This window comes from Carex rostrata, chromosome 15 (genome assembly GCF_964058835.1).
Source record: "Carex rostrata chromosome 15, lpCarRost1.2, whole genome shotgun sequence".
Classification (NCBI taxonomy): domain Eukaryota; kingdom Viridiplantae; phylum Streptophyta; class Magnoliopsida; order Poales; family Cyperaceae; genus Carex; species Carex rostrata.
The window spans coordinates 5,944,095-5,956,150 of NC_135932.1; the positions used below are offsets into that span (position 1 = coordinate 5,944,095).

General features: G+C 32.1%; 1 protein-coding gene across 2 annotated transcripts; it reads left to right on the forward strand.

Annotated features, from left to right (window-relative positions):
- Nucleotides 1–1,903: 1,903 nt before the first annotated feature.
- Nucleotides 1,904–10,402, forward strand: LOC144566052 (transcription factor bHLH128-like). 2 transcript variants are annotated; one of them, XM_078315912.1, is made up of 6 exons: nt 1,904–2,452; nt 8,485–8,660; nt 9,059–9,181; nt 9,289–9,354; nt 9,484–9,552; nt 9,667–10,402. In XM_078315912.1, exons 1-6 carry the CDS (start codon nt 2,008–2,010, stop codon nt 9,724–9,726), a joined length of 939 nt encoding a protein of 312 aa, XP_078172038.1. In that variant the 5' UTR covers nt 1,904–2,007; the 3' UTR covers nt 9,727–10,402. The 2 variants fall into 2 exon arrangements, with proteins under 2 accessions (XP_078172038.1, XP_078172037.1); XM_078315911.1 differs by having other exon boundaries at nt 1,907–2,452; nt 8,404–8,660.
- The last annotated feature ends 1,654 nt before the right edge of the window (nt 10,403–12,056 follow it).

The following is a 12,056-nucleotide window of genomic DNA, read 5'->3' on the forward strand; positions in this document are numbered from 1 at the left end:
AAATACTGTGACAACACTTAATAAAAAAAATGAAAATGCCACGAGTCATTGACTCGATCATAAAATGAAATCGCTAAACAAGAAACAATATCATCTACAACATTTTCGGAATTAAAAAGCGTTGTAGACGACGACCTTTTATTAGAGATGAAACGTGGTCATTCACAGAAATATTTCCTTAGTTTCGCATGCAATTATCAACATCATTGTGCATGATCTTGAAATATTTAAAATTTGATGTCAACAATTTTTTTTAAAATGCTATAGATAATTTTTTTTGGTAAAACTAAATTAGGGCAACCATAGTTTTCTATGTCGGCCAAGTGCTAACTATGTGCAATTGGCATGTGGATTTCTATTAACACCCTGTTTGAATGATTAATGAGAGAAAATAAATTTAATTTTTCTTTCTGTCTTATTTCTTGTTTGGTTGATTAAAATTTAGAAGGTTAATGAGAAATTCGGTGACTATTGTAGGTTTGAGAAAAAAAATCTTGTATGAAAATTATATATGTAAGATATAGAGTTCGACATTTGTGTCATTTTTTTTTTAAATATTTGTAACAAAATTTATTTCCATCCATTATACTCCAATTTGAGAGGGAAATCAATTCTATTAATTATAATGATATAAGGTTAAATATTTCACCTCTAACATAATTTTATCAATAAAATACAATTCAATGGAAAGTTTTTATTCATTTTCATTCCCTCCCTCCCTCTACTCTCCATCCAAACAATGTGTAAATATAAAATAAAACACTCCCCTGGAACTGGAAGCAACCTTGGAGCCGTATAAAATTAATCGTTCTGATCGGATTTATCATGTCAACCGAATAACCGATGGCAGTAAATATGAACCGCCAACCTAAACATGTGGTCCGATACAATTCTGACCTCAAAGTCTCAAACATTCAAAAAGTTAAAATATTGAGTTGGGAATTTATTCTGGCATAGATGTGTGTAACAGTGTAAAGCATACTTGAGGGGTGTAAACGGTCGGACTGGGGCGGACTCAGAATATTTGTTAGACGGGAAAAAAAATATATATATACAAAATCGGGTTTAAATAGCTTATGGGATTTAAACTCATTAACTAATTGAATATTCGATAAAAAAATAATACTTTGACTTATATTTTTTAATATTCTGATTTATAATTTCGGATGTTTTAACTTATAATTCTAATTACTAATCATAATTCAAGAAATTTATTTTGATTTTAACAGTAAATTTAACTCGAATTACAAATCAAACATTCAGAGGGGGGCAAAAAAATTTCCAGGGTGGGGCAAACTCGATCGATACCAATAGATCACCACTAAAACTTGAAATCCAGAGGGCGGCTGCCTCCCTGTTCTACTTTGGGTCCGCCCCTGCAGTCGGATCGGATAGTGGTCAAACTGTATCCTTACATGTTATAATTTTCTAGATACGGATACGGATCGGATATCGAATGGATACGGATATTAAATCTAATATTTTTATAATAAGTTTGTTGATTACAAAACATATATCATATTATCAAAACATTAATTATTATTCATGTCATTGTGATATATTATTCATCAAAATATATATGTATATGCACTTTAATAAATTATTGGTATGAATATGTTATTTAATAAATTAATTTAAGAATATAAAGTATATTTGTTGTAGTTTAGGGATGTAAACAGTCGGATACGGATAATTAAAAATTTAACCGTATCTTTATCCGCTATAATTTTTTAAATACAGATAGTTTTGGATATGAATACGGATTAGATAATTTAAGTAATTTTTCATATTCAGATTCGGACGAAATTGGATAATATCCGATCCTTTTACACCCCTACTTTTGGGATTTATTGTAAAACCAGGTACAGATTTTAAAAGTTGCTCCATGAAAATAATAAACTTAGGCACCTTGTTAGTATCACCGAATAAATAACAACAACTAGCATATATATTTATTATTCACTCTCCGCTCCCTCTCCCTCTCTCCTATACGAAAGAAGAAGCGCCATGAACCTAAATCCACCAAACAACACCCTCTCCATGGCCTCTCCATATCACCCCAACCAAACCTCCCCTCCTGGTACCACTACAGGTACCGGTACCTGTCCTGTACCGCCTCCTCTCAGTCTCTCTCGGTACGACTCCGCACCTGGCTCCTTCCTCTCCACCCTCGCCTCCTCCTCCGAGCACCACCACGCCGCCACCTCGGCCGCCGGACACGCACCCTCTCATGGAGGAGCTCTTTTCGGAAGGTTCTTTCCCGGAGAATCCTCTTCCTCTTCTCTTTCTATGACATCGGACTCCAGCCGCAAGGTGGGCCCAGCGGACCAGAGACAACAGCAATTTGCGTCCGGTTCGGGTCATCATGAGGTGGGGAACCATGATCCGAATCCGCTTGTGAGGCATAGCAGCTCGCCAGCTGGCTTCTTCTCCACTCTCTTGTTGGATAATTGTGAGTTGCTTTCTTCTCTTCTCATACTCTAACTTTCTGTGCTGCTCTTTCCTTTTTCGTTTTGGTTCGAGAAATGTTTTCATTGTGAACCTGGTGCATGCATTATCTTTGAGCGCGCCTCAAATTAATGGGGCACATGTTGTCAGATGGACTGAGAGAGAGTTATAATTGTAGTATGGCGGTGTTTTGTGTGCGCAATGCACCAGGCACGTACATCTATCACTACCATTGATTCGGTTTTTTAGTTGGATTATCTCTTTCTTCTTCAAGGTTGTAAATCTTGTTAAGATGAGAGGTCAAAATAGTAAACAATTTTGCATTCTGGCCCTTGTCATTTGTGAATAAAAATTTGCTCGAAAAGTGTGTTGCATTTTAGACCCCACGTAGACCAAATCTTATAGGTTCTTTTTAAGCAAAAAGTAAGTTGCATTCTCAAGTATAAATAATGCAGCACGCCAAAAAAAATACGAAACTTTCTGGTAACATAATAATTTTATATGTAAGGTCATAAAAGCAAAAAAGCTTCGCGGATAATGGATAGCGCAGATCTATTTTCGGGTAGAGGAGAAACTCCGATAATTGTGAGCATCACCGGAAAACGAGATTCTCGTCCTTTTACATTTTTTTTTTATATCTATTAGAGGTTTAGAGCGGTCCCCACATTCGCAAAAACAATATAAAATAAATAAAATAATAAGAACCATTTAAAATACCTACTTTTTTTTATTATTTTATAACTCGGCTGCGCTGTCATTTTCGTGGTGCGTTCTCTCCGGCTGCGGATTGCAAGGTCAATCCTCTCCATTTTCAAAAGTTCAATCCTTGAGTTCTTGACATTTACTAGTCTCCTTTGTTTTTTCATTTTTTCGGGTAGGAGTTTACCTGACCTGAATAGGGTTCGGATCCCTAAAACAATTCAAGTTTTGAGTTTGCATCCGGATCATACGATCAGAATTCAGGTTAATTCGATCAATTCGATTGCAGGTAAAATGTACATATTCCTTTGATATTCATGTCAAAATATATCAGATGGTTTGAATCAAACTCAAAATTTGAGTTACTTTCATTATTTCTGATTCCTCGTACAAATTTTTGGTATATTTCATCACCTTCATTATCGTCTCGGAGCCATTTAGAACAAGTTGTCGTGAATTGTGTTAAAATGATAATATATGAATTAATATTATTTTAGGTAATTTAATTAAAATTAAAAAATATTGTATTTTATTATTTCTACGTAGATTGATGAATGATTGGATAATTCAACTGCTCGAGTTAAATACATACCGTTCTGCATTATCACAATATGTAATAATTGTGAATCAATATAATCTCGGGTAAGGCTAAGGTGCTATGGATTGCATAGAGGCCTACGGTCTTACGGTTCAATATTTGAGTTTTCAAAATCCAAATTGTCGATCCGAACCATTCATCTTGTTCTCCATATTAATATGTATTTGGAGACCAAATTTTACATTTTTTGAAATTTTTTTTTTACTATTTTTTTAGATAGGTAGAAAAAAAATTCTGCACCATTCAGATATTTGATTTTCTACCTATCTAAAAAAATAGTAAATTTTTTTCAAAATATGTAAAATTTGGTCTCCAAATACATATTAATATGGAAAACAAGATGAATGGTTCGGATCGACCGTTTAAATTTTGAAAACTCAAATATTGAGTCGTAGTACCGTAGGTCTCTATACAACCCATAGCACCTTAGCCTTACCCTATAATCTCCTACATGAGACGAGTTACATGCAGATCAAAAGAGTTTTGTATTCCACTGACATTCGTGCTAAAGAAAATTATTTTTATAAAATTAGTATTATATGTATCTCCAGTACTCCTTAAATAATTTCCAACTACTTTTGGTCAAACGTAAAAAAAAAAAAAAAAAACTAAATATGCACATATATATAGACACGCCAATTTTTTTCTACCTTTAAAAAAACAAAAAATTATGATTTTTGAAAAATTCCATTATTATCACGTTTGCAGTTTGAAACTGCAGACCAAAATTGGGTGTCCGCACATTTTTTTTTTTTTTTTCAATAGTGAAGGGTTGAATCTTTGTTAAGATAATATGATGGGCCCACACAATCAAGCACCAGATGAATTGCACCACGTTTTTAGATTACATATGCACTTTGTGGATTTTGAAAGACGCATTCTGACCAAAAAGAAAAGAAATGACGTTTTGATAACAAAAAAAGATTGAAACTGTGGACACTCAATTTGAATTCGTAATTTCAAATTGCAGGCATAGTGAAAATGAAATTTTCATGAAATTGTAGTTATTCGGTTTATTTTTTTAAGATGGTAGAAAAAAATATTCGAATAAACACGTTAGTCAAGTGTGCATTTTAGGAGGTTGGTAAAATAAGTTTTGAATATCAAAATAATTGTTCACAACTGTCAAAACACGTTTGGAGTAGATAATGACAGTAGTTAACAATTACATCTTAACTAAAATAGACACAAGTATGCATCGACACAGTCATGGACAGATCTTAGTTTATTCTGAAGGTGGTTAAGCCACCCCATTATTCTAACTTTTTTATTACGTATATTAAAATTTAATTGAATTTTTGTTTTTTAAAGTTTTATATAGCTTAGCCTCCTCATAAAATATTAAATGTTTACTTATAGGCTGTAGTTTAGTGGTTAAAGTTGTTCATTGAGTTGTGCGAGAAATTGAGTTCAAATCTCACCTCTTACATAGCTACATTGTGTATTTTTACATTTTATTTTTCAACTTTCTATCTAAATTTTCTAGTTCCATCCATATAAACACTGTAGATACATATGCATTAACATAATAGACAAGTATACATTTTAAGGTTTGTGAAAAGTTCATGAAAATGTGCAATGACATTAATAAACTTCCAAACTTCACAGAAAGTTCAATTATTATAGGAATGATTAAAATGACTCATTTGAGAAACCTATTTTAGGAATCAATTTTATGGCAGAAAAGCATTGAAACACTCAGAAAACTGGATATCTCCATCATTTATAAAAATGGAGAAAGAGAAGTCTATCGAATAAACAACCCTACCACTTGCTTCAAAATATTGCTGGCGGTGTTTTACTCGATAGGATAGAAGGCCGCCAATTGAAGTATCGAATAGACTTGGTCTAAATATTTCGTTAAAGGATCTCTAGTTGGAATTTGGAAAGCGTGCTTGTTGTGAAGCCTGCAAGTCTGGATATCTAATGGTGAACCAGGTGTAAGTATGAAACTCTTTGGGTTGGCGCGATCGCGCGCAACTCTAGATTTCTCAACAGTCGTCTACTCGCGTCTCGCCCGTCAGTCGTTAATGCAGTTGGAAAAAGGTTTGAAATAGGTTATTTGCTTCGCGTACCCAAGAGAAGCACGGGAAAACCTTATTATTCTGGGAGCTTTCTAGAGAGAATAAAATCACCCAAGAGAATATTTGAAAGTTAAAAGTTTTTTTGAAAAATACAAAGTTATCGATCAGGATATAGATGCTAGAGTTGAAATTCGTTTCAAATGCAAAGTTAAAATTTCTCTGATGATAACATCTAGTATCTATCTTATTTTAGATAGGATATAAAAACATATTCTTTTGCTAGATTTGTGATTCGATTTAATATTCTACCGTAATTTGACATGGTATCTATAGGATTTAATTTGGCAGTATATCTCATCTTAGGATACTATTTTATAATGCTAACTGTCACAGAACAATAATCTTTTTCTAATTTAGAGACTGTATTTGAAGGTTTATTCTTATCCTTACTCGAACTTCATTGCTAAAAATTAAAAATATTTAATTTTAGAAATAACTTTGAATATTTTAAAACAAAATAACTTTACTTATTTCTTAATGATTTTGTGACACCATCATAGATTTTTTTTAAAAAGAAATATTTAAATATGCACAACCTAAATTTTGCATATATAATTAGGGTTCTAAATAGCGCGCTCTAGTGTTTTTGGATCATAAAAACTATGACGCTATTAATGCTATAGCAATATATGGGCATAATGCTATTTTTTTAACTATTCCGTAAATGCTATTTTAACCTTTATATATAACATAAAATCATTTGTGCTTAAAAAAAATCCATTCACATGAGTGATCAGAAATCCCTTTTAAGCGTGCCCCAAGAATTAACTCTTTTTAAGTAAAAAAAACTGTTATTCCTGTCGCCAGTTGTCAAAAGTCTAGATCCATCCCCCTAATTTAAAAAAATTAAGTTCTATTTATCATATAGTGGGTCAATCATCGATGAAAGAAGTGTGGCGGGTCCACTTAAAGCATCTGATTGGATTGGATTGGATTGGTGCGTTTCTAGGTTTAGCTTGGACTCATCCGATTATTTTAACGCTTCTTTATTTTTGGCCTTATCTGAAAAGTTTTCACGGTGCATTGCAGCTTCACCTTTAGGTTTGATAATTGCTATCATGTGCTCCGCACGTGCAATCGCTCATGTGGATGTGGGTAGCCTATTTTAACTTTTTTTCCGGGTCAATTTGTGAAAGTTCCTAAAGTTAGACCAAAATATTCTACGGCTGCTGATATTTTCTGCGGTTGCTGTGGTGTTAATATGTGTAGCGGGTTTACTTGAAGATAATGCCTTAGAATATAATACTTTGGACTTTCCGTAATTTCTCATTATTTTGGTCTTAATTTAGACCCCAAAAGCAATGTCCAGCTAAAGAACAAAATTAAAAATAGTAAATTTTTTCTAAAAAAATATAAAATTTGATCTCCAAGCACATTTTAATATAAAAATTATGTTAATCGGTTCGGTTCTACTGTTTGTTTGGACCTTCAAATCTCAAATATGAGCAAGAAGTAAAACATGGGCTCTACAAGGAATTTTGCGAATCTAAAACTATGAACGTCTTCTACGCAATTTTATCTTTCAAATGAGATCCATGATAACATACTTTCAAGCTCGTCATCACACAAGTATTTATACCTCGTCATCTAAGTATTTATACCTAGTATTTTCCACATATGACACTGCTGACATTTAAAAATATTAATATCAAGTATTACAAGTATTTATACCTAGACACTGAAGTATTTATACCTATGTGGTCAACTATTTTTGTTAGAGAAAGGTTGACGCATGAATGATTGGAGAAGGTTGATGCAGAGATGCGAGCTCCACAACTGGAAATAAATACTTACTAGTATAGGTATAAATACTTGTACGATGAGGTATAAATACTTGTGTGACGATGAGCCTGAAAGTATGTCATCATGAATCTCATTTGAAAGATAAAATTGCGTAGAATACGTTCGTAGTTTTAGATTCACAAAATTCCTCATAGATCGCGAGAAATGTGGATGACATTAAAAAAAGAAAAAAAAATCCACATCTAAAAATGTGTATGATTCTTCTTCTCATGTGGTTTGAGTGGTCCTCCCATATAATTATATCAAGTTAGACATACAAGTATTAATATCTTAGTTTGTAAGTATTAATTTATTATCTATGAATTTAAATAAACTTGGAAGATCACAGTGTTTTGAATAAATTTAATTAAATTAGTTAGTTAAGTTAGCTTATGGAAGTTAAAATCTGTTTAAGAGATAGGGGAATGATGGGGAGATGCGGGATCCACGATTGGGGATAAATACTTATAAGTATAGGTATAAATACTTGCACGATGAGATATAAATACTTGTGTGACGATGAGCCCGAAAGTATGTCATCATGAATCTCATTTGAAAGATAAAATTGCGTAGAATACGTTCGTGGTTTTAGATTCGTAAAATTCTTTATAGATCGTAAAAAATGTGGACGACGTTGAAAAAAGAAAAAAAAAACTCGCCTCTAAAATATGTTTAAGAGATGGAGGTGATGAGGAGATAGAAGTGGGGGCATTCATATAATTATTCTTTAATTTATCCATTCTAATATTTAATACAATTTCCTTGGAATTAACACCTCGGACCTTCCAACAGCTAATAACAGGAGATTAAAATCTCAATTGAGTTTTACAAGGCAAAGCACACTATCTCAGATTTCAGAGGATGAAATTCCAGATTTGGGGGGGAGCATAGGTGGCAGTGGGACCCACTCTGACGAGACCCGCTCTTACGGCTTCTCCATTGGCTCGTGGGAGGACACCAATTCTATTGTGTTCTCTGCATCAGCAAATAAAAGAGGGAAGGATAACAGTGGAGATATTATTACTAATCTTAGCAACATTGATTCTCAGGTACTAATATACATTGGTAAAAATTGAGAGAAATTCCTTTTTTTCTTCCCTATTATTTTTTTGTTAATTTGTTTTTTTTTACTCAAGTCAATGATGGCAGTAAATTATTTTTTGTCAGTGGTTCTAACAGAGTCCAGGATTAGAATATTCTGATTTTTTTTTACAAAGTAGCATAAATATCAACAAATGAGAAAATATTTCCCCTTTTGCATTACTAACAAATATTAGGCCATGACATGCCAATTTAGAAGGTTCTTCCTACCTGCTACTACATACATAATACATTACAACAAAGATTGTTTTTTTTTTGAGGCAAGTCAATGCCATTACAACAAAGGTTAAGTTTATACTTTTTAACCTTCTTTCTGAACTAATACAATTTTAAATTTTTGACAAAGTTTGGTTTTCCGAGGACATCATTGGAAATGGGATCAGTAGATATGCAACAACAAGATCAAGTACCATTCAAAGTCCGAGCAAAACGCGGATGTGCAACTCACCCTAGAAGTATTGCTGAGAGGGTATTATAGTAACTTTTTTGTATTTTTTTTTATCCCATCTGCATGAATTGTGAAAGCTTGTAAAGCTAGAATTGTTTTCTTATTCATATTTTATAATGATTTTGTAGGAGAGAAGAACAAGAATAAGTGAAAAGTTAAGAAAGCTCCAGGACCTGGTGCCAAACATGGATAAGGTAAACAAATACATTTGAATTGGTCTCAATATTTGATTACTTTTAAAAGAATTAAGTGTTTTTCTCTGACCTCAAGTCAATGAATCCAAATTTTCAACTAACAAGTTTTAATTTGTGTAAAACAAACAGCAAACAAGCACCTCAGATATGTTGGATTTGGCAGTACAACACATAAAAGTGCTCCAAAAACAAGTTGAGGTACTTTTATTTCTGAGTATTTATTGAATTTGCATGGGTCTGATGAAATCATTTGTGTACCTAGAGCAACAGTAGAATTGTTGCAATGTTTTAAATATATTTTATCTTTTGCAGATTCTCAAGCAAGAACAAGAGAAGTGCACTTGTGGAAACCACCGAAGAAATGATACATGAAGAATAATTTTTTTTTTCGAAGGTCATTGAAATTCCTTCAAAATTCATATCGGATCACTGAATTTTGATCTATCCTTCTGAGTCACTTAACTTGTAGTTTATCCGAATTTGACTATGTCATCACTATTTCCGTCTAATACCTGCACAGTATGAGCAAAAGCATGATGCGTGTCATCTTATTTGTCGGGTGCTTCCGTATTGGACGAACAGTGATGATAAACTGATCAAATTTGAATAAAACACAAGTTCAGTGATTCTGTACGAATAAGTTAAAGTTCAGTCATCAATTACTAAATTTGAAAAAATAAAAAAATTAACCAATCTTTGATTTTTCGGTACAAAATGATAGATGCCGGTTTCATACGTCGACTTGATCTAAATATGCAATAGGCTGAGTCAGTGAAAACCTCATTGAGAAATGATAAACCGGGCAGTTTTTGTTTTGAGATGAAAAATCTCATCTGCAAGACTGTTTAGTTTTATGTAGAAAGTTAGAATAATGTATCTGGCAGCAAATACTTAAGCCCTTTTCTGCTTCAGATAATTAAATCCATATTTTTTACTTCTCCTTTTTTTGTAGTTCTTTAGGTGTCTTATCTGTTATCTCCACTTTTCTTTTCATAATATTGTAACGGTAACTTGATGCACAATGTAGTAAAGCACCTTAGTTTTTTTTTTCTTTTTTAGTACCTACTAATGCTGAAAATATTAGCTCGCATAATTTAATCAATTCAAATTGGTGAGGGCTATGCTTAGCTTAGATAATTACGATGATGCCCTCCATAAGGTCAGAATTGCCGGTTCGTTAACTCGAAAAAGATCAGTTAAAATAAGCAAATCTTACCTCCAAATGATACATAATTCTTATCCTAATTAGATAAAAACAAGGCAAATATGTGATTGCATATACATTTATATTTAGTTTCATCTAAAATGTCTAAATTAGCACGAACTAAATCTTGTGCAAATACTTGGCAACAATTTGAAGCGTATCGGTCCGTTTATACTTTATTGTGATTGTTAGTTTGTATCGTGGCGCAAGCTGATTAAAAACTCCAATGACATACTAACATGTGACTAAATGTATTTAAACAATAATTTTTGCCCCAATTTGACCAACTCTGTATAAATTAGAGCGGTTCAATTTTTGGGCATGCCATAAATACAATTTGATGCGTAGCTTTCAATTGTTTATTGTAACATGTGTTTTCACAGGAAACCGATTTAAAAGTTGTACTTCTATATTTAGAGTACTCTCTATTGCAATGATATATTTTTGAACCGAATTTGATATAATGAAAATGGAGCCCGATAATTGTAATCTAAACAAAATCTTTTGAGTGTGTCTCCAAGTAGTTTAACAAAAAAAAAATTTCAATATTATTTAACTTTCATTTTCAACGCTAATATTCAAACATTTAAAGCTCTATTTATAATATTTTACAATGCTACTCGCAAGCATTAAAATTCTAAATTTGTATAATTGTAACTCCTAACTACTTTTGTTTTCAAATCAAAAACGGAAATATTCCTTTCACCAACTTTTTTATTTTTTTCTATGATCATTCTCATTCATTTTTTCAACGATCCGTGATGAATTTTGCGAATCTAAAAATATGAACATTTTTTTTATTCAATTTTCTCTTTCAAATAAAATCCATGAAGAATAACTTTCGAGTTATATTTGTATCGTAATTTGTTTTACCACTTTAAATATCTGTGACTTTCAATTTTTTTATTTTGCTTCAAAATAATTTAAACCTTTGTTTACAAGCATATAAACCTCATTAATAACACTTTAAATCTCTAGCATAAAACATATAAACCTCATGTACAAAGAATTTAAACCTCAACAATAACACTTCAAAGTATATAAATCTCAGCAATAACATTGCTTTTACAAATCTCATTTACAAAGCATATAAACCTCATTTACAAAGCCTTGAAAATTTTAATGGTTGCAGACTGAGATTTAAAAACTTGAAAATTGAAAGTGCTCATGAGTTTTACTTAAAAAAAATGACTTTAAAATTACTCAAAAATATTTCTTCATAGATCTTATTTGAAAGATAAAATCGAATAGAAAACGTTCGTATTTTTAGATTCATAAAATTCATCACGGATCGTCGAGAAAAATTACAATGTTCAGAGAAAAAATAAAAAAAAGTAGGTAAAAATAATCTTTTATTTTTTGTCTTGAAGACAAAAATAGTTGAGAGTTAAAACTATCTAGAAATGCTTTGAGACAGAGGTTTATACGCTTGTAAAGTAACATTTTAAAATGTTATGAATATAGCTTGAAATGTTTAGATATTAGCGCTGAAAATGAA

Excerpts from the sequence above, each read along its gene's own strand:
- LOC144566052 (XM_078315911.1), top strand. The coding sequence starts at position 2,008 with ATGAACCTAAATCCACCAAACAACACCCTCTCCATGGCCTCTCCATAT. Across the intron at positions 8,661-9,058 it reads TTAGCAACATTGATTCTCAG|TTTGGTTTTCCGAGGACATC; the intron begins GTACTAATATAC and ends TTTTTGACAAAG. Across the intron at positions 9,182-9,288 it reads CTAGAAGTATTGCTGAGAGG|GAGAGAAGAACAAGAATAAG; the intron begins GTATTATAGTAA and ends ATGATTTTGTAG.